This window comes from Poeciliopsis prolifica, unplaced genomic scaffold (genome assembly GCF_027474105.1).
Source record: "Poeciliopsis prolifica strain line A6 unplaced genomic scaffold, Auburn_PproV2 SCAFFOLD090, whole genome shotgun sequence".
In the NCBI taxonomy this organism is placed as follows: Eukaryota; Metazoa; Chordata; class Actinopteri; order Cyprinodontiformes; family Poeciliidae; genus Poeciliopsis; species Poeciliopsis prolifica.
Genome location: NW_026562465.1, coordinates 937,631 through 962,031, shown reverse-complemented (window position 1 = coordinate 962,031; position 24,401 = coordinate 937,631). Strand labels below are relative to the sequence as shown.

Below are 24,401 nucleotides of genomic sequence, written 5' to 3'. Positions count from 1 at the left end.
CAACAATAGATCAAAGTACTTATCAGGGACTTTGAAATTTGGAGACGTTTTTCCACTTAATACCATAATATTGGAAGTGGAAACACACAGCAGAGCATTGTTGTTCATCAGTTTTATCAGATTGCATCTGAAGCCTTTCATCCTTGTGTGACCCAGCCAGGCAAACTAAACACTGCAACATTTAAAGTGCCTGTGGTCCACTGTTACATTTTCATATAAAAATCCCAAATTAGTGGAATGTAACTGTAAGCATTGTATGTCTATGAACTGACATAGAGGCGTTCTTATACTTTATTAATAACTTCAGTGCGCAGTTCTATTTCGGCCATGTTATGTTTGCCATAGCTTGCACCTCCGCCAGTGTCTCAGGATGCATTGTGGGTAGTGGGTGCATATTATAATCAATATTATAATCAATATGGTCTTCTGTGTAAGCACTGACTCCAGTGCTTACACATAATTATTACATGAAGTAGGAAGGAGGCGCCACCCTATGGTCTAACATGAGACTTACAGACACCACTGAGTGTTGCAGGTTTCAGTAACATCATACCCATATGGTGCCTCTTCGGCTTTTCTTTGATTTCAGTTCATTGTAATCTGCCAATCACTTTCTGTGGTCCAGCCTTTCTGCTTGGACACTACAACAGATAAATATGATTTAAAGAGCCAAGACTTGAAAATTACTTGGCTAAAAAAAAAAAAAAAAAGTGAAACTGACATTTATGGGATCTTAGTGATTTAGAGTTAGTTCTCTTTCTCCTGCTGGTTTCAGCTTCTGCTTATAAACTACATCAGCTCTTATTAAAGTGGTGATATTCAGACTGACAGACGTTTCAAACATGCACTTTTGTTTCAAATAATATGAAGAAAACACTGCTGTGCAGACTTTGACTCAAAGAGCATAATGTCAAAACAAGTCACTTTAAAAATGACAAGGGTGCTCTGTTTTTATGTAATGCAATACACTTCTTTACATATTATCTCAACGTGACCTCTGTTATTTCTTGCTTGCTGATTGTCAATAAACTTTAAAAGATTAAAGCCAGAAACATTAAAACAACAACAACAAAAACAACAACAATTGACTGAATGTAATTAGAATATTTGATGTAAAGAACATAAATCTATCTTGAAAGAGTTCTTGATCCCTATGATGAGATAAAAAAAAATCTCAACATGGAAACATTCTGTATTGTCTTACAATACAGTACATCATTGTCTTTTATTGACCTTATTTATAGATAAGGTCAATATTTGAAACAGTTGAGGCAATCTGTCCAGCAGCCAAAATTTTGATCATAAACAGACCAATGATCCACAAGCTGCAAAATCACTGCTGATATCTAAAAAAAACAAAATGAAGGTGTTGCAATAATCTGGTCCAAGGATCTATCTAGTACAACTTTAGTCCTTGAAAGTCAGTGTCCTGCAGGTTTACGATGTTACCCTGCTCCAAAATAACTAAGTTAAATGAATGGCTAATTACCAGATCTTTGCCTAACATGATGACATGCTAAATAGGTCATTCAATCATTTGATTCAGCTGTGTTGCTGTATTGAAAGGTTGCAGGGCTGTAGTTCCTGAGGATTGGAGATGGAGATCTCTGATCTAGTCAAAGTCCAGAACTCACCCTGATTGAAATGCTGTGCTGAGACCAACAGAGCTAATAAAAGCCTCACACCTCAATGAACTAAAGTAGTGTAGGATAATTTTCCTTCTCAGGACTGTTACAGGTGTATACCAGAGCTCTACTTCTAGTAATGGTAGGATATGGTTGTTCTCCACTCTGCATGTTACTTAGCTTTCCTCATGACTGACCATTAAACAGGTTTGAAACCACCTTTTCCCCCCTGCAGCTGTATTTCACCACTAGTCTAGAATCAGGCTGGAAACATTTGGTGGCTTTTACACAGATTCCTGAATGTATCTAAATGTAATGTAGATTTATTCTGACAAAGTTCAGTTCCAGAAACATATTTTTGTGTCACTTTGTGTCCTGATAAAAGAAATGCTACATTATGTTTCTCACTGTAAATTAGCTGTATTTTTTGTACAATGCTTCAATTGGGCGGACATAAGAACAGTGCAAAAGTTCAGAGAACTGAAAATCTATGGAACAGATATTATAGTTACTTAACTAGATTAACATTTAAAAAATAATTATTATTCATGAAGAACAATTATGTTTACTTTATCTAAAAAGCACAAATTTACAATAAATATTACTTTCAAGCACTTTAAACAAGTTACCTTCAAGATGACATAATCACAGAGGTCCTCAATTTAAATGCAATTCAGTTTTAAATATCTACATTCAAGTTATTAGTTTCCTACTTAAGAAAAATCCCAGATTCCAACAATTGAACTTCTTTATCAGAATGAGCATATGATGGTCCCATGGCAACAGCTCCAACAAACCAGGACTCATGAGAGACAGATAATATGTGAAATGATACGACAAAGACACAGATGAACACGAAAACATCAAGCTGTGAATTAATGGGAATAATGGAATGAGAAATGCACATAAACCTGGAGCAATAATAGTAGAAACAATCAGTGAAAGAGTAGATAGTGAGAGAAAAAAACTTGAAGCTCAGGGTAAGTCAGGACAATCTAGAGACTTTGTTTGAAAATATAAATCCTAAAGCAGGTGTCAAAGGTTCAGAGTGTGTCAAAGCCCAAATCCAAACTTGGAACTGGTTATACATGTAGAAGTCAGAAGGTTACTTCTGTACTGTATTGTGGGAACAGTAGAACCCAAGTCTGGGAGTAGAGTGCAACATGTAGATAACAAGGAAGTATGATGTATTTTATATCAACTCCTATGGTATCTGCTCCAATCTGGGCATGTCCTGGTGATCACTATTTCTTAAATTCATTTGAATAATTAGGAGAGTTCCAAATGTCTTAATTGTACCTCCAGTTTTTTTGGGGATATTTGGAACACACACAAAAAAATGTTTTTTTTCCATTGTTACTTTTCTACTGGACTTTCAAGAAAGGAAGACGAAAACTGGTTGGTAGAAAAGACTCCTAACTAAAAGAAAAATCTATCTTGATGTTTTCAGCTCCTCTGACTAGCAGAAGCCTTCTTGGACTTTACAGTTGTCTGTTCCAAAAATATTTGCTTTACATTTAACATTTGTATGCTTAGTTGTTAGAAGTGCAGCTTTTAAATCTCAAGCAATGCTTGTTGATGTTGATAAAATGCGTGAATAGTCCCTGTTGTGGTTTTTAGAGCTTATCGGGTTCTCCATGAAGAAATATGCAGGGACTATTCACTGTGGATTTTCCTTCTGTGTTTTGAAGAAGTTTGTGAAACAATAAATAAAATGTATGTGAAGAATGTTGACTAGTTTTATTTTTGCTGCTTTTGTGATGATCAGGAACAACAGACTACAGTGTAGTGCTACAACATGCCACACTGAAATGTGACACTGACCTCGCCATAGTACAATTTGTATTTATTTTCAATTACCTGCACAACAACAAAGACGTTTTATTAATTTTGCTGAAAATAGAGATAACATTAATGGTGTGTGAAAGATAATGTACGTCATGTTATGGAAGAGGAGTTGCATGGCACAGCAATAACAACACATTTAGTAAAACCAACACACAGTATGTACACCCTCAAGTAAGAGACTGTTTATGACTGGTTGTGTAGAAATGCCTGCGTATCGTCCTACAGGCATTTCTGCCTGCATCCTCCTTTACACCTGCAGGGGTTCTATGGTTCCTGGATATTTGGGGCATCTCTGAGCTAAAGCCAGAAACTCTAATAGAAGTGAAGGAAGCTGGTAGCATCAATCGGCAGCCTGTGTCGATTGATGGCACAGGCTGACAGAGAGGCATGGACTGTCTCCCTGCTGGATTAGACGTGCTACGTCCATTCCAAAGTGCTTGTTTGATCTCTTACATCTCAAAAAGAGATTTCTTTTAAACCTAAGGAGGCCAGAAATGAAAAGTTTTATTTTGTGAAGTATGTGTAACGTAACTAGTTAATACCAAAAGACAGCCATATTGATGATGTAATAAATATACATTTTCAAACCAGAATATAGCATTATGAATGGGGTTGAATGTGTTGATTACTGAGTTCAAAGCTCCAGCACCATAAACCAACTACTGAGGTTCTGTGGTCTACAAATTATACAATGGACAAACGCAGCTGTTCAGTTCTATAAGCATTTCCTAATCCATCTGGAAACTTTGTTACATTGCAATGTTGACATTATGCTAGCTTGGAAAAAAAAAAAATCTTTGTCTGGCAGTCAAAATTGAAATCAAATCATAGAACTTCCCAGCTAAGGTGAAACAGCGGGCAAACAAACTAGATAAAATTAGAATCCCTTTTCAAGGTCTTATTTAAACTTTTCTTTGCTTGTTTAATGTAGACAACCATTAAATCTATTAACATGGCTCACCTTTGTAATAAATTGCAAATGCTGCCATGTGCCAATTGTCATACTTTATAATTGTGCAGGGTAAATGTCAAAGGTTATTGTCATGATGGGTTCTATATTTCTAACACCACACAAGAGAAACAGAATCAGTAAAATATAATTTATTGAAAACAGGAAGGATGAGGGTAAAATGGGTCTGGTCCAGGGGAATGGACTCACAGAGCGGTCGGCTCATTATGAAAACAGCAAGGAGATGATGGTAAGTTCATGGTCGTCGATGCCACCAGGTATACTGGAGAGATCTTACTTGTAGAGATGACGAGAACTGTTTGGGAGGGTTTGCTGAGGTGTCAGGGGTCTTTGTCTCTTAGTGGGTCCACTTGATCCAGCGCTTGGCCAAAGGAATCCGGAAGGCAACGAGGAAGTGCAGAGGGCGGACAGGTAAGTTCAGGTGGAGTGGAGACAAAGGAGCAGAGTGACTGCCAGTCGGAAAATCCAGGAGGAAACTTGCAATCAGACGGAGGAGGTAAGTTTGGAAACTCAGGCAACAGGTGGGTACGTTCAACTGCGTCTCAAGGAAACACCTTAGGACACGAGGCAACAACAGAAATCACTAGGAATCAATTCAATGAGGAAACACAGAGATTAGCTCCAAGGGGCTCAGAGTTACCATTCCTGGCAAACACTCAGATGTCCAAGCACTAGCAGTCAGCTCCTCTTGTACTCCAGAACTGATGAGCTGATAGATTTCAGGTGTACAGGATGACGGCACGCCTCTCTGGAGAAGAAAGCTTTGACGCTATCTGGTGGATAAACGGTGAGTAGCAGAAGGAAAAAATCCACAAAGAAAACAAGGAACTCTGGAACACAACAGTTATACAGGAAAAGATGCCTGAAACGTGGGTAAACTATGTCTAAGAACCAGGACACCAAACGGCCAGGGTGTGTGTTTACACAAGACCCGCACCTGTCCGGGGTCCGTCCATTCTCCAGGTGTTACCTAGGAATAGGGGCCCGAAATATGGATAAAATCATTTGCAATCATTAAAAATAGCTGTACATATGCAGCAATGCCTAAAGAAGGACAGAACAACAATGCTTGTTTGTTGCCAAGGGATGTTTTTTTTACCAAGATAAAATTAAAATACATGTTTATGCTTGTGTTGCTATTCTTACAACACAAGCAATTTAAGCTTTCGATTTTAATATACTTACATTTAAAGCTGTACTTCTCTCTCGTTGCATCTTCCTCTTCATCAGGTGGGTTGAGAAGGATACACCAGAAATCAAAAGGAATTTGTGGGCTGCATTTTACATTGGAGGAGGCTTTGAATTGAGATGCACTTTATCACTTCATTTTTGTGACATTATCAACCTTTCATAAAATCTCAGGTCACAATCATGAGACTATATTATCAATATGATAATGACTGGTCAAAGTAGCCAGTGCTTATGCACATTTGTATTGTATCAGAATTTTGATACAATACAGACGAACTTTAATGTTCATCAGAATAAAAATTATATCCTATGAAATTAAATCAAACGTTAATTGTTAGCCTTCAACTTCAACTTTCTTCTGTCAAGACAAGAGTTGTTGTTTTCAGACCAGAACCTCTGAAATAAAAAACTGCTCAGTAAATCACTTGATCTGGATGGCATTAAATTGGCCTCCAATATAAAGTGAAGAATATCTTTTTTTTTTTTTTTGCCAGGATATGCAATTCAAATGTTATATTAAACAACTTTCTAGGGCTTTCATGTTTCATTTCTGGAATATTGCCAAGATTAGAAATATCTTGTCGAGAAGTGAATTTGAAAAACAAGTCACTTCTGTTTCAAAAATGAACTTCAAAGCTGGACTACTGTAATTCTTTACTCTCATGAGGTCCACAAAAAAAAGTTAGAGGCCTCCGATGATCCAAATTGCTGCAGCAAGAAATCTGATGAAAATTCAAAATAGAAAACATACATTTCCTATTTTAACTTCTCCTCATATGTAAATATCCTATGATGATATTTGAAGCAGAAAGAACCTGGGCTTTAATCATGGAAGTCACAAATTTAACTCTCTTCATTTTGTTCTTAGAAACTTATCTCCTAAATTTAATTCAGTTTTGATGAAAATTTATTTGATATCCTGTTTCATGTAGAAGATGTTCACAGTTATGGTTCAATGCTATTCTGGTGCCTTTGATAAACAGTACAAAAACTCTGGAAGTCTCTTTACTGGGTATCAATAGCCATTAAACAGGTGGAGCAGAAACTTCTCAAATCCATCCACTGGTTTTCCCTTATGGATGAGGATCTCCTGCAGATGATCTTGTCAGAAGATATGTATTCATCTACCTATGTCAGAGTTGATAATAGTTTCAAAATATAATAATAATAATAATAATAATAATAATAATAATAATAATAATAATAATAATAATAATAATAATAATAAACTTAAAATCACACCGATTATGCCAGTTTTGTTTCGAACTGGATTGTTTTTCGGATCCAGTTCGAATCTCCTGAAACCGGCCACTTCTCCGTTCCGCGCATGCTCTGTTCGCTCCCTGCCTGTCCAGAGGGCAGTGGAAATAAAGAGAGAGTTAACGGGGATCCAAGAAGTGGCATGTTACAGCACAGCAGTTTTTTCCTGGCTCTTCTTCTTCACGATGTTCTTTGGGATTTTAATAAGATGCGTGTGTGTTTCCCGATAAGCAGCTTTCTCCTCGCCGTCAACTTTTACTGTCAGCTGCTTCGAGCTCAGGGTGAGTCTGCCCCTGATTTTGATCTGAAACTTCCCGAACTCCATCCACTGGTTCTGTTTAGTCTCTTCTGGGTGTGCTTCGAGAAACATGACTGCTTCACTACTTCGGACTGGTTTGTTAGTCCAGTGGTAGCTATATTTCCTTCAAAGCCAACCAAAACTCAGTTTGTGACCTCACCGTGTAATGCCGCTGTGGGCCTTGCTGAGCTGTTCAGTTATGGTTGGAATTTACTGTACTTTTTTTTTGTTTAAGTATGGAAGTTGGCATCTGATTCACAGCTTCGGATTCTGCGCTTTAAAGAATATTTGGACTCTTTGTCTCTCGTGGATTAATACACGTTAAGATCTGGGGGTCTATAATTAGGGCACTATTAACGGAGGCTTCCGTCTGTTTTTCAGGACCTCATCAAAAACGTTGTATTGTAAATAAGCCAAACTTGAACAGAAATATTCTCCAGCACCGAGCTCTTAGCTCTCCATGTCCACTGTAAATATACATATTGATTTGTAGAGCCTTTATTCAGTTTGTGATTCGGCAAAAATCTTAGTTTACATTTAAAGTATTTTCTGGACTTTATCTAAATGAACATTCTAATTCCTGATGATTTTTGAAAAACAGATTTTCTTCCAAAACAATTAAAACACCAAAACCTTTATTCTCATGTTGAAAGGTTTGTCTAATTTAACGATTAACATGCGCCAAAATTATAAATGTAACTCTTTTTGTGTTTTCACAAACAAAATGAAGGCTAGAGGAATCACAAACGGAGAGTTTAAAGAGATAATTCACCAAAGATATTAATGTTTTCAGTATTACTGGGTTTTCCAGAGCCGATTAAATGTAAAAAATTGTAGGAAACAGTGAAATAGCTCTTTAAGTGACGTAGGGTTACGTTCTTCTGCGTAGGCACCGCCCCGCATATTGTCTGGATAATTGGCAAAACAACTTTCGGAAAAAACGTGTAATCGTGTTTGTAACTTTTTGTAGTTTCTAACTAGGAGTGAAAGTAAAGGATCCTCTGCTCTCTGTCAGCGCTACTGACAGTGTTTTTGTAGAGCTCAGCCCGCTATTACCTAATTACTTCATTCCGCTCCAGAGAAGCAACACTGAATTTGACGGTAAAAAGTTCCAATTGAAGTCTGTGTTGCAGTGTGTGACTGCTTGGAGGTTAGATTAGATGCGTGGTCTCAGTAAAAGCACTCCGGAAACGCGATTGAATGAAAAATGGACATTAAGTTACCATCCGACCTGCAGGATTAGTAAAGGGCCATTCCACAACTTCTTAAAGAACCACAACTGCAGTTGAGCATTTCTGAATCAAAACCTAAATAAAATTCTCAGCAATTTTTTTCTTGTGCATTTTATCTCAAAACAAGAAATTTAATCTGAAGAAATCTAAGAGTTGCTCAGTCATACCAAGAAAAACAACTCAGAGGCAGTCATAAGTAAAACCTAAGAACAGATAACAAAAATGCTTATGTCCAGAATTAGTTTTAGATTGAAACATTCGACACACGATCTTTGATAATTGACTTGCAACTATCTTTTATTTTGATACAAATGGTCATGTTTATTGTTACTGGAGAATAACTGTCATCACTAAAACAGTCACAGAGAATATTTTGACTTGAAACTAACTGACATTGAGTTAGCATTCTTTTTAAAGACTGAAGTAAAATCCTGAAATTAAGATATTCATAACATTCTCATGGAGTCTTTATCTTATTGAGCATGTTCTCACTGGATTTGAGCCACCAGATGTTTATACTATGATAATCCTATATGTAAAAAGTTCAGACAGATTGTTGACCGTACCCAAACTCCTGGTGTGGTTTGGGAAAGTTTGTTTCAAATGAGCAGCAGAAATTCTCAGAAGCTCAACATGTAGGAAAAAGAGTGCTGGTTTTTCAAAAATTTATAATTATTTTTTGAAAGGTAAAGAACTGGAGCCCAGAAAATCATTGAAATCTAGGTTTTGAAGTCAAAAGGCAAAGAGAATAGCTTTTCTGGGTTCTAATGAATTTATTAGGCATGCTAACTAAGTAAACCAAACAGATGTGCCTACCAAGAGGGCAGTAAAATAAAAGCCGTTGATTTCATTTTCACTTGTTTGTTGGCAGAGTCAGCCTGGAGTTGTTTGGTTGTTCTCTATTGGTGGATTTTTGAACCATCTTTGTTTGTCCAGGCGTCTGTTCAGGAGATGTCCAGGCGTCTGTTCAGGAGATGTCCAGCTGCTGACAGCTTCCTTGTGTTCCACAGCCTCTCTCAATGACGTTCTATCCAGCGGGGTTGTGCAGTGTTAAAAACTGCTCTAACACTGGTCGGGCAGTCTTTGAAGTTAAGTGCACATGGGCTCAGGATGTGGATTTGCTCTGATTAAGTATCACTTTGTTCAGCCTGTGTTTTTGTCTCCCTCACACATCTGTCCCAGACATGAAAGAAGCAAAACTCTTAGATCTTCATTTGTGCTGCATATTGTTTCCAAGAGCTTTTTTATTACTCATGAAGAAGCAAAAATATATATTTTCTCTAGATTTTTTTAAACATCCTCCATAAGAAAGTATGAGCACTTTTTTAATTTAGAAAGGAGAAGCATATTCTCCCATTTTCCCTCCATTTTATGCGGAAATTCCACCCATTTTGTCTATGAAGGACTTGGGTAGAGCGTTTTGTTTTTAGTTTCTTTCATGGCGCAGTTGGCTTTTTGAGGCTAGCAGGGAGAAAATGCATCTGGAAGCTGTTTGGCTGTGCAGAGCAGAAGGGGATGAGGAGGGAGAGAGCAGCAGCTCTTAGCTCTCCATGTCCACTGTGAGCAGATGGGCCCAGAGTCCCACAAACCTAATTATAGTGTGGTGAGCACACGATTAAAGTGTGGAATACACAGCTGAGGGTTTGGGCCACAACTGGGTGGAGCAAATCTTGAACTCACTAGCCGTTAAATTCCAAAATTTTGTTTTCTTAAATATTTCACAATAACAGTGTAATATTTTAATATTCACATTAATATCTTTCACAAATGGAGCCAAAAATATGATGTATCTAAATTTCATATGAGTAGAAGTGATTTCTTTCATCCTGAAAGTCTGACTTTCATTGTTCTTTTGGCACTTTGACCGAAGTGCTGTTACATAAGATCAGCCGCATTCAGTCAGAAGTCTTCTCATAGCACAACCTCACATTAGGAAGAAAACATTTCCAAGGGAACTGGAACGCAGCACTTGGTTAAAAGTATAATTATTATCTTTGAATGTCCCAATATATTTGTAAGCTTGACCTCTCTAAATGGCTTGACCTTTGATTAAAGTGACTTTTTTCCTCATAAAATTGTCTCTTTTGCTTAGTTTGAGGAAAGAGTCCTCGCTCCATTGAACAAAATCATCAATAATGTACACATGCTACTTTTATTTCCCTTAAGCAGGCTGACAATTACCTGCTTACCTTAATGATAAATCAGCGATCACACACATCATCCCATAAAGAGGCTGTTCTGCACCCACTGTCAAGCTTTCTGATCCTATGAACAACTTCTCTGCACAGGTTCATTAACACCTTCAGATCAGGATAACTGGAAGGTTTCCAAAAGGTTTTTATTTCAGTGCTGACCACTACCGTGTGACTGAAACTGACAGTGAAGTTTTAGGCGAACATTGTTCTGACAAGAGGAGCAATAATCCTCCTGGGCAGTGATAGTTTGCAGTCAGTGTTCCTGTTTTCTCCTGTGTGTTGTACCTGTCTCCAGGGTACTGGGATATTGATATGTTGATCAATATCCCAGTTATTATGTCCAGTTTTTAGCCTTCGTACTTTAAAGGAAATCAGTGTTTCAGCTGTTCTGCAGTTTTCTGGAAGTTTATTCCAGATTTGTGGTACATACAAGCTGAATGGTGCTTGTCCTCAATTGGTTCTGGTTCTGTGGATCCAGAGCACAGCCAGAACCAGAAGACCAGAGAGGTCTGGAAGGTTGATACAATAACAGCAGATCTTTAATGTTTTGTGGCGCTAAGCTGTTCAATAATTTATAAACTAACAACAGTATTTTAAAGTGTATTCTCTGAGCTACAGTGAAAGGACTTCAGAATTGGGGTGAATTGGGCACCATCTTCCAGGTTTACCACCCACGTCGTCTGATTCTGGTCTTCAGTTTCTATAAGATCTTTGCACTTGCATGCTTTGCTTTGCTTGGTTCTTCTCAAACATGTGGGTTATTATTACAAACATTTCTACTGTGGCCTCACCTGTTCCAGAAAGCTTTAATTCTGATCCAGCTCTGCACATCCATCTACAGCTGTTCTGTAAGAACTTCTCTTCGCAGCTTGCTTTCAAACAAGTCAGATTTCATTAAACTTTTTTTGTGACGAGAGCTTTGATATTAAACATGCAAAAGTGAGGGGTTTTTTTGCTAGTTGTCAGAGCTGTGCCAGAGAATGAACAATTTGCTGGGATGTGCACTCATGAAAAAAATGACCATTCAAAATCTTTCCCACCATGAATAATTATTCTCTCTGCCGAATTGAGAACTTCATTTTTTTGGTAATGGTAACATAACCCTTCCTGAATTGATATAAAGTAGCTTCTCAAACACAGCTGCAAAACAGCAAACTGCCAAAAATCCTCAGTGATAATCAGTCAACTCATCTAATAAGCTACACTAAGCTGCTTTCTGTCTTAAATTCTGTGGAAGCAGTATTCCTGTTGAGTATTCCTTCCACACCTTCGCCATCTTCTCTGTTTTTCAGTTCAGATTTGATTATTTATATAGTTCAGGTTCAAAACAATTGTTTACTAAAGGGACATTACAAGACAAAGAAATCAAACGAGTATACAGAATACAGTCAATCTAATAATATAGGCACTCGGCAGATTCAAATTGAGTTGCATCAATTCTAGTCTGATCGTAGTTTTATGGCACTTCACTTAATTTCAGTTTATGTCACTTAGAATTTTTTTTTCTGGCTGATTCTGTTGAGTCGTTAACTTACTAAGTATACATTATGTGTAGCTGGAAGAAGAAACCTCCAGCAGAACCTGGCTCAGAATGAGAGACCTATTACCATGACAATATGTAAAAAACCTCAGCAGTGCTGGTCCAGGAATTCCCTTTCTGTTCCAGAGAATAGTTAATAGAAGCAGTAGCTCTTTTAGCAGTTTCATCTAGAAGAAAAATACAACTTAGTCCCTTAGTGGCTAACACTCTTTTTGAGAAATATAATCAAAAATGACATTTCTAGAATGAAGTGAAAATGTCTACAATATTTGTTTGGATTGTTTTGATATCAAAATAAAGATAAGACTGTAGACTATACCTGAGAAGTCTTAAAAATCTACTTTCATGGGACTAAGTGAGAGGAAATGACTACAGCACACACAGAAAATTAAGAAATAATTTCCACCTAAAAAAATTCGCTTGTGATGTGAATATCCCTTTAAAAGCATGCAGTTGCTAACCAAGACATCTAGCAAGCAACAATTACAGGATCTGGCAATCTACTGTAGTAAGATTTATGCAAAAAAGTGAAGAGTAGAAGCGTATAGTTTTACTTGAAGAGGTCTATGGACCATCCTGAGCATCCTCACTGTGAAAACAGTCAAAATTTACAATTGGTTAGAACACATTGTAACTTTATTTACATATTTACATTACCATGCCACTCCTTCAAGCAGTTCTTTTAAGTGAGGCGCAGAGGGACCGACACTTCCTAAAGTGTCGGTGTCGGTTATCTGATGTCAACTTCCTGGCTACTCCTGCACTGTCTACAGGATCGCGATGCGTGGCGTCACCTCTATAGTACTCTGACATGCATGTGAGTGTTGAGGTAGTATTATGAATGATAAATATTTTTGACGTAGCAAACAGGATCAGGAACTGGTAAATTCTGGATGTGCCACATGGCGGACTTTTACCTTCTGCTGGACTCTCCATTGAAGGTTGCATGGACTGTAAAGCACATGGTCACTTCATGTGTCCATCCACTTGAGAAACAGCAGGCCATCTCTCCTCAGCCACTGTAAATCTTTCCTCTCAGGCTTTCTGGAAGAATTTTGTTTGGCATTGTTTATAAAACATCCAATATTTCTGCACTGAGCTTGTGGAACAGTGAGGTACTTATGTAAAACCTGCCTACCTACAGTGTGTTCCCCTCCACCAACCAAAGATGATGAAAGCAGACTCATCACTGCAGAGGAGCCTTTTGTGGAGACTCTCTTAGCAGAGTAGGTGTGCTTTGTGAAGCAATCACCCAGCACAGAAAGTTTGTACTGTATCTGCACTTTGTCAGCAGTTACAAAGTGCAGGTACTTCTTTGTCTTTTTGACCTGCTTAATTCTATGACGAGGTTTGGATGCCACCATCTGTTCATCGATAGACAGAACTGGACTCAACTGGAAGTGGCCCTGGCAGCCTGTCACCATCTGTGTGTACATGGGCCTCTCATAGTCTCCTCTGTTTGTCTTTCTCCCGTTATTCTCATCTTCTTCAGGGTTGCTGAGATATGGTGGCTGCTACATGGCTTCAAAACAAACCTGTCATCAAACTGGGGAAGGGATATTACACATACTCATAAGAGAAGTGAAAATTATGATGTTTTCAATGAGAGAACGAACTGCAGTTTTACTAAGACAGAACTGGAATAGTGAGAGTGGTGACCATAAAGTTATGGTGTTAGAAGTGGGCCAGCTGGTCTGGCATGCTGTGGCTCATTATCTTCTTCCTCTTTGTTGTTTTTTGTACTACAGAATATGGACAGATGTGTTGTGGGACTTTTCATTTTCTTTTGGTCAGCATGTCTTCAGATCTAATAAGGTATGGATGAGGTACAGATGAAGGCAGCCCTTCTTGGGATGTAGTAGAGCACAGGTCTTCAGCCCTGGTTCTCAGGACCAACCATCCTGCATGTTCTACTTGTTCACCCTCCAGCCCAGCTGATTCAAATTCTACCATTACATCCTGCATGTCTCAAATGGCTACAGAAGCCTGTTAATCATCCAGTCACTTAAACCAGATATCCAGCAGAAGGAAACAAACATGCAGGACAGCGGGGTCCAAAGGACCAGGGTTAGATATTCTAACCCTTGCATTACCAGCCCAGCATGGAGTGTGTCCTGACCTTCCTCTGGGTCTCACCTAAGTGGGATGTTCCTGAACAACCTCGCCAGGGAGGTTCAGGAAGCATCCCAGTCATGTGCTCAGCCACCTCAACAGACTCTTCTTCATGTGGGGCACCAGTGCTCCAACACTTTAGTTTCTCATGTTATTATTTGGTAATAGGTTTAAACATCAGTGAAATATCTCAGTTTCAATTCAGTCCTCAAAAATAAGAATTTATGCTGGCAATTATAAAGGTGAAATTTCTGTTAACTTTGTGTATGTTTCCTTACAGATCCCTCCTGCTGCCAATATGCTGCTGAGTTATCACCCTGTAAAGAAGCTTGTGACCAGGTATGAACAGGCCTGCATGCACACAAAACGGCGTTTTTCATTTCCGGTCCTTAGGACCACTGCCAGCGTGCTTTAAGAGTTTCCCTTCTAACAGGGTCTCCAGTCCTTATGTGTACTTAGTGCAGAGGAGGATATGCAATAATTTGAATCAGGTGTTTCAGAATAGAGACACACCCAAAACATGCTGGGCAGTGGTCCTTGAGGACCACAACTGAGAAACACTGATAGCAGCATGGGTATGTGCACCCTGGCCCACTCCTCGGTTCATTGGCCCATCACATTACCACCAGCATGTATTTTAAGGGCATTGACCGGCAGAAATAAGAGTAGAACTGCAAAGTTAAGGTAATCATACATAGGTTTTGCAATCTATGTACTATAATTAAAAATCAAATCCTAAAATACAGCCTAGTGAATTTAGTAGCGAAAGCATGTTGAGTTCAATAAGACTAAAGAGAGATCAAGTCAGAGACGAGGTTGTGAAGAACGTTTTGAGCAAGATTAACTTGCTCAAATTGAAGTCCAAACCTAAAGCCAACATTGGAGTTTGTTCTTTAGGGGGGACTTAGTTACAATTTATTCCTAAATATTCACACTGAACTCTTTTAAGATGTAAAAATTGATGTTCACAGACCCTCCTAATCCAATCTGACTGAACCTGAGCTATTGTACAATGAGACTTTCATTCAATCGATCAATCAATCAATCAATCAATCAATCAATCAATCGATCGATCGATCAATTTTATTTATAAAGTACCCTTCATACTAAAAGCTGCTCAAAGTGCTTTCCTATCATACCTGTTTTGGCAAAAAGAAAAAGTGAATGGTGATAAAGTCAGAGAAAAAATAAGAAATGAAAGCACAATAATAAATTGGTGAAATATCTTAAATAATACATTACATCATCATGACAGAGTGATCAGGGTATATTTTGGGGTGTTTTATAATATCTGACTATGAGAATGTAAATTATAGTTACACATACATAATAATCAACTCTGGTCATAATAGTGTCACACAATAACATGCAAAGGAAATAAAGCACTTCAGTTGGAAATGGTAATTGTGAATAACAGCTGTATCTAATCATGGACATGAGTACGTAGACGTCTCATTGAGCGCTGAGTACTACGTTACGTCGCTGTCATTTTGTATGTGGCAGTAGTCACATAGTGGTAGTAATGGTCTTGAAATGTTAAATATACATTAAATTATGGAACCATGTAAATATGCACTTTAATAAAACACTGTAAAAGTGTGTGTCTGTTCATCAGTGTCAATATAAAAACTATCAGAATCATTTCTATCAAATAAAAACACTGTGCTCTGTATTCAGAAATTACTCAAAACAGTTAGATAATCAGATCAAAAGTCAGAAACGGTGTCTTTAGTGCTTTCTTTGATAACCAAATATATTAGTGTGCGTGAGAGAGTGAATGTGTCAATGACAGGTATTAACTTAAAATACTTTGTAGAACGGTACTTTGTAAAATTCAATCCATTTACTTGTATTAGCTGACTGGCTAATACAATATTGGCCACATTCAATATGGCAGACGCTGTGACGTATCGCAGCAACGGGCCGACCCGCTGTTTGAGGCATCTACATATTCATGTTTATGTATCTAATTACTCAAAACCAAGCTTAACAGTGTTGAGAAAACAAGATACTTTCTACGATCGTTGTTATCTCGTCTCCCCAGGTCCGTTAATCTTGTGTATAAAAGTGAAACCACAAAGACAACAATCACTGTTCAACTTCACAACCAACCAGAATTTCATTCAGAAAATCAAGTGCATGAAATCACATCAACATTTCATCATAATCATTAGAAACCAAATCCACAAAGAAATTAATTACCTTATATAAAAACAAAAATACGAAGACTCAACTTTGAAGACTACTGCGTTCTTGGGTTGAATAGGGTTTTAAAAATTTCTAATTTTTTTTTCTTTCTTTTTTTTTTTTTTTTTTTTTTATCCCACAGCTTGCGACCATCAAAAGTGAGTCACGCCTAAAGCATCTCCTCCAGAGGTTACCCAATTACTGTCCTGAGTCTCTGGTGAGAAAGTTTTCTTTTTATGGACGCCTCTAACATTGGAAAAGCATTTCTGTTTTGATCAACATTGTGAGCCACGGTAGTTCTCAATGCTCAAGAGAATGTTGATTCCTCTTGTAATTTTTCCCAGTAAACCTAAGCAATAGGACATTTTAAGTTTTAAATATTTGCTCAGTGTTGATTCTGTTTCACAATGAAAATACAAGAAAAAGTCCTTGGAAAATACTTTCCAGAAGAAAGATCTGGAATGTCTCATAGAGAACATCCCAGGTTCTCTATGAGACCTGGAATGTCTCATAGAGGACCTGTGAGTTTTACTGAAAAAAATGACTGTCCACACACCTAAAGGATTTCTTCTTTAACTCATTCGAGATGGAATATATTCATCTGCCCTCATTGGCCCCTGTGTCATTTTAATTCCTGTATTGTTTGTTAAATCTTGGGTTTGGTGATTCATGCTGATGGGAATCTCTCTTCAGCACCCAACAGATACTGACAGAGTGCTGATCGTGACATGATTGTTTCACACACTGCACTGCTCTAAAACTTGCTATGTGGAGGGACAGTTCAGTCCCTCCACTGCTGCCAGAGCAGACAGACAAATTTGTGTTTAGCATGATTAGTCTTGTTTTTTTACTTTGTTTAAATTTATGGAATTCAAAAATTGGAATTGTTGGAATTTTTGTTTTTTGGAGCATATAATTCCCCTTCTCTGCTTCTTGTATTACTCCTAAAATTAGCATTCATAGTGGAATACTGGAAATGTTATTACTGTTATTACTAGAGGAACAGTAATGTTCCTCTAGTAATAACACTAACACCTTCAGGACATGGATATAGACAGATTTGTAGATTTTAAAAGGTGATGAAAGTTGTGGTCACTTCCTGTATGGTGTCAAAAAATTGATACAGACTTTGTTAAAGTGTCATCTGGAATTTCTGCTTTTAGGCAAACTGGACATTGTAAAATATTAAGTGGACTGACATCACCAGTCCAATTTTTAGCAGCCTGAACTTGACGGTCACTCTGGTGCTAATGCTTGCAGCATCTGGTGCAGCATGCTGTTGTAGGCAAGCAGAAAAACCCAGAGTGAAGTTTTAGCACTATATGAATTTTCTCATCAATCAAGTGGATTAGTTTATTTTGCAAAGCAATAGAAACAACATTGGGGGAAGTACCGTAATATTTATTGCAAATGTAGGGGAATTCAAACTAACATTTTTCACATGTCGCACATAATTATTGCAACACGTCTGGATGAAGAACATTTTTGTTCCAAGCTCCAAATGTCAGAATTTTTTCTTTGTAGTTTAGGATTGACGGCAGTGCATTGACTTCATCCAGGACTGCTCACCTAGAGCCAGAGAGGAGGGCTCTGCCCCACTAGAGCAAGAGCAATTAGAAAGAAAGAAAAACTAACATTCACTTTGTTTTTACAGAATGAGCTCTGGATGTGCATCAACTCTACACTCCCAGGTAAGGCAAGACTGCTGACAGACACTGACAGGAGTAACAAAGAGATTAATTGCAATTGTGTTACATTGTTAATCACTTGTTTTACACAGCATTTTGTCCTAAATGGCAGTATTAAGAGAATACAAGAAAATTATAAATCAGGTAAAAACAGAGCTAAAAATGAAGTGGTTCCTGAAGCATACAGATTCTGCACAGATAGTCAAACTTCCAAGTTGGCTCCTCAAAACATTCATTGTCAGAATGTGCTGGATCCCCCAGGACTGTCTACAGAGTTATTGGGTGAAACCAGGACAGATGCAGACAAAGAAATAACCGATTCTCTGGTCCTGTCCAGCTCTCCTGTCCATCTGCTGGCCTGGTAGTGTACAGCCAGAGTCCTACCAAACAATATATCTGCTATTGTCACCAAATCCCAGAGTTAGTAGATCCACTGATACCATGTGATTTTCAGAAATGAGAGGTTTGTCCTCAGTACAAACCTGAGGACAAAGGTTTGTACTGAGGCTTCTGTAACAGAAGTGGCTTCTGTTACAGGAAGCCACTTCCTGTAACAGACAAACCTCTCTGACCACAATGTCCTGACCACAATGTCCAGTCTCCTGTGATCTCAAACAGTTCATGGAGAATGAATATCTAGAGCTGGCTTCTTTCCACTATGCTTACTAAACACAACACACCTCTGAGCCAGGATGTTTCAGATTATCCAGCTTCACCAGCTCACACTGCAGTCAGGTATTGGACAGACATGCACAATCTGGTAGGTCCCCTTTTGTCATCACCAGTCTGTTTTATTAGCCTTATATACCCTCTTTGTTTTTCAAAGTTGAAAAGCAGGTTAACTTTTCCCCCACATCTCTCAACTCCTTGGCTGAAATCGAGTTGTAGAAAATCAGTACACTATTATGTAGAATGCACACAGAGTCTGCAGAGCTCACAGACTACACACACCTGAGTATGTGGGAGCCAATAGTCTACACAATGTGTTATAAAAATACTAGAATCTGTTTCTTTTTGGCTTTGATAAGGTGATATACCTTATATGTTATGCTAACCCCATTCTGCATGTAATTGCTGAAGGCGTCACTCATCTCCTTCCCTGGCTTGCACTCAGTGATCTGTTCTTTCTGGAGACTCAGGAAACTCAAACTGTAGAATCCAGCAGGAATATTACTAGAGAAGTCAGAGTGGGGACTGATTATGCTTTGTGCAAAATGTTTTTAGTTTGCATAATGAAACCTGTTTTATGTGAAGCTGGGTGTGACAGAGGACCTTCCATTAAGATTGTTTCAATCACATCCTACCAGCGGGGAATCACAAGAACATCCAATAAAACTGTGATAGAATCAACAGGCTTTAAGTCAGGATTAGGTTTCCCTCATCAGTCAAGACTGGGAGTCTGATAGAATAAGGACTGTGCTAAATAGATTCCTTGATTGATACAGCTTCATCAAAGCCGGGCACCAGCAAACCTCACTGACCCCACAAGGATGAGCATGTTGGATAAAGAATGAATGATTGGATAAAGATGCTTTGATCTTTGTTCAAATATCATTTGAACGTTGCAGTTACCATCCTAATCATGGTTGTTTTCATTAAATACTTATTAACAATCTGTAAAGCTTTGACTTTATGAATAATTACATGTAGGTAACCTCAGTCTGCTTGCACTAGCATTGGTAGCTAGTGGGGTTATAGCCAAGCTCAAGAACGGCTGAGCAAAAAAAAAAAAAGGCTAGACATCAAAAGCCTGAATTTTGCTGCCCACACATGGGGGGAAAGAATCATCCACAATGGCCTCCAGATTGGGAAGACTTTATTCTTTTCTTCTGTACCTGTGGAACACTTGGCCTCCAGGCAGTCTCAGGAATGTGCAAAAGCTTTCCTCATTCTGAGATTTGATCGATTCTCTTACACTGCAGAGGAACATCAGTTTCTGTTCAGTCTGCTCAGTGTGCCAGTTTCACTTAATGACATTCCTCACATCTCCACCACAGCTCTCATAAACATCTCTTTGACATTTTGACTTTTACTAAAAAAAAAAAAAAGAAGAAGCAGAACAGATACAAAGCTTATTAATAACTCTTATTGATAAATGGCTTCTCTTTGCTGAAGAATTTTGCATTGTTGGTTGATGCACTGCTGATTGATTTGCTTCCAGGTGTTTCCAAGAAGTCTGATGGTTGGGTTGGGCTTGGTTGTTGTGAGCTAGCCATCGCAGGAGAGTGTCGTAGAGAATGCAAACAGGTCAGATCCTTAGGGTGAAAATGTTTCTCATCATATGATGTGTTTTTCTGTTGACTTTATTTAACCTTTTTGTCCCTGAATGTAATTCAGCACAAAATTGTCTAAATAGATTCATTTGTGTTTTTCTTCTAGGCATCATCTAAAAATGACATAACAAAAGTATGCAAAAAGGTCACCGAGGTAAGGAGAAGCCTCCTGCAACCCACATATTTCCAGACAGATTCAGATTTCTGACAGAGGCAAGCATCAGTGTAGTTGGTTGAAATCTATCAGTAAGAATCTGAGAAAAAGATCATTTTTACTTAATGAGAAAAGCTATAGAAGGATAAGATAAATGTTATCCAAATCAGTCTTTGAAAAGTTATTACTTAAATTATTAATTACCTATGATTGAGCACATATTTCTAGGAATCGGTATCACTTGTTGCATATTGACTATTGACAAGTACAGAAAAACATATAAACCAACACATCATAACCTAATCTTCCTGAAATTCAAGGACATTTCAGGAACAAATTCAGGAACAGCTGACATTGACATAAGAGTCTGAATGGGACACTGGAAAACCAACGGAGAAGACTCAGAGCAGTGACAAACCTTCCCAAAAGTATCTGGTGTACTAATGTTTAAATAATACACAAACTCATCCAGTAGGGCATAAAAGATTTTTGACTTTTCCAGCAGTTGGACACCAGTCAGGATCAGCTGGCTCGATGTCTGTCAACTTCTTAGTGCATCTTTGGTTGATTATTATTTGAGTTATCTGAAAGTCAGTGGCAATTATCTTGCTATGTTTTTTCCTTCTCTCTGCTTAGAACTCTCTCTACAGCTGCATCACCAAAAATGAAAGTAAGTTTGTAGTTTCATGCACTAAATAATGACCAAATAAAAACACAAATACTAACATAATATTTTGCTAACACACACACACCCCAATAGAACATTTGTTAAATTGATGGGTTTATGTGTATTCCTGTTTCTAGGATTCTTGGACCTGGTTCATAAATCACCAGAGAATACTTCACAGTCTATGATAGAATGATGAAGTTGGAATTACAGAAAATGCTTTTATCCATTTTCTCAGACAATCCCTTGGGTTTATCTTTCAGTGGGTTCGGCATGCTGTGGTTTTGTGGGCCGTCACACCAACTGCAGGGACTTCTGCGATGCCATATTCAGGACAGACTCGACGCCAACAGAATCCCAAATCAAGACCGTCAAAGACTTCTGCAAGAGTCACAGCCCTAAGCTCGTCGAATGCGTCAACAACTTCACCGAGTCCTACCCTGCTCGCAGCCCCATAGACAGTATGTCTGGTTTCATCCAACAGACCTGAAGAGCTGCATAGCTTCATATTTTCTCATCATAGAACCAAGATTGGTGATACCTATTGTGTCGCTTAAAGTGCAATATAGCAAAATAATTATCCGCACTTCACCACCATTGACACTTTGCCTGAATGCCCGTTTTGGACCTGCATTAAATTATGGAATATGATTCAAGCTGCCTACAAAATCAGCCTTCGAATGATACAGCCCCTGAATTCGGACACATCTATTCTGTGATAATGACTCCTCTGTCACTCACAGACTCTCACTGAGTGGGAGTCTGTGAGTACAGCTATATCTTAAGTTCTGTTCTTGTAACTGTTTTTTTTAAATAAAGCTGAAATTGACAGCAAAAACTGCAAATGGAAATTCAGCCACAAATTCTTGATGTAGTGCATATCTGTCATGTGCATGCAACCATGTCAGTCACCCAGATACTGCAGCAATGCTGAGTCTTTGCCATGATCTCCTCTAGGTTTGTACTGCTGCGACCGAGCTGAAGCCCCAAACTGCCAGACTGCCTGCCGCCATCTCCTCCGCACCATGAATACAGACCAAGAGATCATGGAGGGCCTTATTAAGGAGTGTGGCACCCAGCCCCTCCCTCAGGATCCAATGTGGCAGTGTTTCCTGAGCAGAGCTCACCCTCCTTCCCCACCCGAGGAAGAGACCCCCCATCCAGCCAAGATGGACTGCGCCAAGCTGCACTGCTGCTCAAAAGCAAACACGTCAGTCTGCAGGTGAGGCGCTATGGAAACTAGTACACCATGCTTTCTGCTGCCTAGTTGTAATGGACTCTGTGCTCCGCTGTCACAGGGAAAAGTGTCACCAGATCAGCACCCACTGGGGCAGCCAGACGTGGCAAGACTTTGATCAGTTGTGTGAGTACAACCCAATGGAGATGGAGCTCATCAACTGCCTGGCAGATGTCAGAGAGCCATGCCAGCTGGGCTGCAAGGACCTGACTTACTGCACCAACTTCAACAACAGGTCACACTCCTAAGCTCACAGAACCTTACATAGCTGATGCATTACCATGACATCACATCTTACACACTTCAATACTGCACAGAAAGATTTCTTTGTTGTCTTGGATCAGTCTCAATATCTCAGTACTGGCTCTTTTGTTTGTTTTAGATCGTATTTATGTTTATAAAAAGTAGCAATAGAGGTGGTTATTCTTCCTTTTTTTTTTTTTTTTTTACAATTTCAGTGTTCTCTTTCTAGTTGTTCTGCTAAACCAGTGCTTCTCAATTATTTTCCGTTACGCCCCCCCTAGCAAGAAGAAAACTATTCGCGCCCCCCACTCCCCACCGAGACTATCCATCTCTGCATAACATTTTTTCCTTAACATTTTTTTCGCTGAAAAAACTCTAGCGGCTTATCGATGTGATTGGGATGTAACGTATTTAATTGACGCGCTAATTTATTTGGCTTCATGCTGTCCGCTGCGAGCATTTTTAGACACAGCAAACACACCGGTCTTTCCTCTTCTCCAACTGTAGTCACAGTGAAGCCAAGCGCTAAATACGCTTCGTTGTATTTCCTCTTCTTAGCTTTCGGTTGACTTTCTGTTGTCTCATTATCTTTGTCTCTCTCCGCTTTTCTTTTCATCCCTGTGAAAAACTTTTTCATGTTGGGGGTTGTTGAATGACGGAGGCCATAGACAGAACGCAGTCGGAGCTTTTTGTTGACTTAACACTGCTAACCAAGGCAAACCTGTTGTCTTGTAAGTCGTAAAATGTTGCACTGGTGCAAACGTGACAGAAGTAACAATGAGAGCGCCACTGCCGCCTACTGTGCGCAATTACACTTTATACTAGTACGGCCAAAAAAAAGCCTGTTCCCCAGGATCACATGCGCCCCCCCAGGTATCGCACCGCGCCCCCTAAAGGGGGCCCGCCCCACTTTTTGAGAAGCACTGTGCTAAACAAACACACATTTTAAAATAATTTATTTGGAACTTATATGACAGGAAAAAATTGCCAGATCAGAAACAAAGAAAGACAACAAAAAACCCCACAAATTTCTGATGATCATTATTTAAATTTTTTTCTAATGATGTACTGATGAAGAAATTCTAATCCCTTTAAATAGTTCTTTCGGAGGTCTGCCTTTGATTTCAGCTTGTTTCCACACTGATCACATGGTACATGTGTGCAGAACAGGGGTGTCAACATCCAGTCCTTGAGGGCCAGTGTCCTGCAACTTTTAGATGTGCCTCTGCTGCACCACACCTGAATAGAATAATAGGTCATTAGCAAGGCTCTGGAGAACAAGGAGGAGGTAATTAAGCCATTTCATTCCAGTGTTTTGTGTCTGTGGCACATCTAAAAACTGCAGGACAGTGGCCCTCGAGGACTGGAGTTTGACACCCCTGGTGTAGAACATTGCCTCCCTCAGCACAATCTGTGTACTGCATGACGCACGGTCCAGCATGCTGCGAGCTCTGTTTCTCCAAGCTAACAGCTAATATTGTGTCAGGCCAAATGAAAACAAACACACATAGACGGGCGCACGCGCAAACACACCACATACGCACATCTAAATGGACCAAAGTACAAACAATAGACTTAGAGACTTAGACTTATTTTTATTGTCATTGCACAAAGAAACATAAGTAAAATTGGAAATTAGATGTCCTCACACACAAAAACACACACAAAAACACAAGTGTGC

The 24,401-nt window shown here is 38.9% G+C and overlaps 1 protein-coding gene across 2 annotated transcripts in view; it reads left to right on the top strand.

Moving 5' to 3' along the window:
- Positions 1–6,974: 6,974 nt before the first annotated feature.
- Positions 6,975–24,401, top strand: part of reck (reversion-inducing-cysteine-rich protein with kazal motifs) — a 43,925-nt gene continuing 26,498 nt past the window's right edge. For both annotated transcript variants that reach the window (XM_055022775.1, XM_055022774.1), the window contains exons 1-10: positions 6,975–7,175; positions 14,552–14,610; positions 16,601–16,675; positions 18,113–18,149; positions 20,308–20,393; positions 20,526–20,573; positions 21,210–21,243; positions 21,504–21,701; positions 22,198–22,462; positions 22,539–22,712. In XM_055022775.1, coding sequence (XP_054878750.1) covers positions 7,037–7,175; positions 14,552–14,610; positions 16,601–16,675; positions 18,113–18,149; positions 20,308–20,393; positions 20,526–20,573; positions 21,210–21,243; positions 21,504–21,701; positions 22,198–22,462; positions 22,539–22,712 — 1,115 coding nt within the window. In that variant the 5' untranslated portion in view covers positions 6,975–7,036. The remainder of the gene's footprint in view (positions 7,176–14,551; positions 14,611–16,600; positions 16,676–18,112; positions 18,150–20,307; positions 20,394–20,525; positions 20,574–21,209; positions 21,244–21,503; positions 21,702–22,197; positions 22,463–22,538; positions 22,713–24,401) is intronic.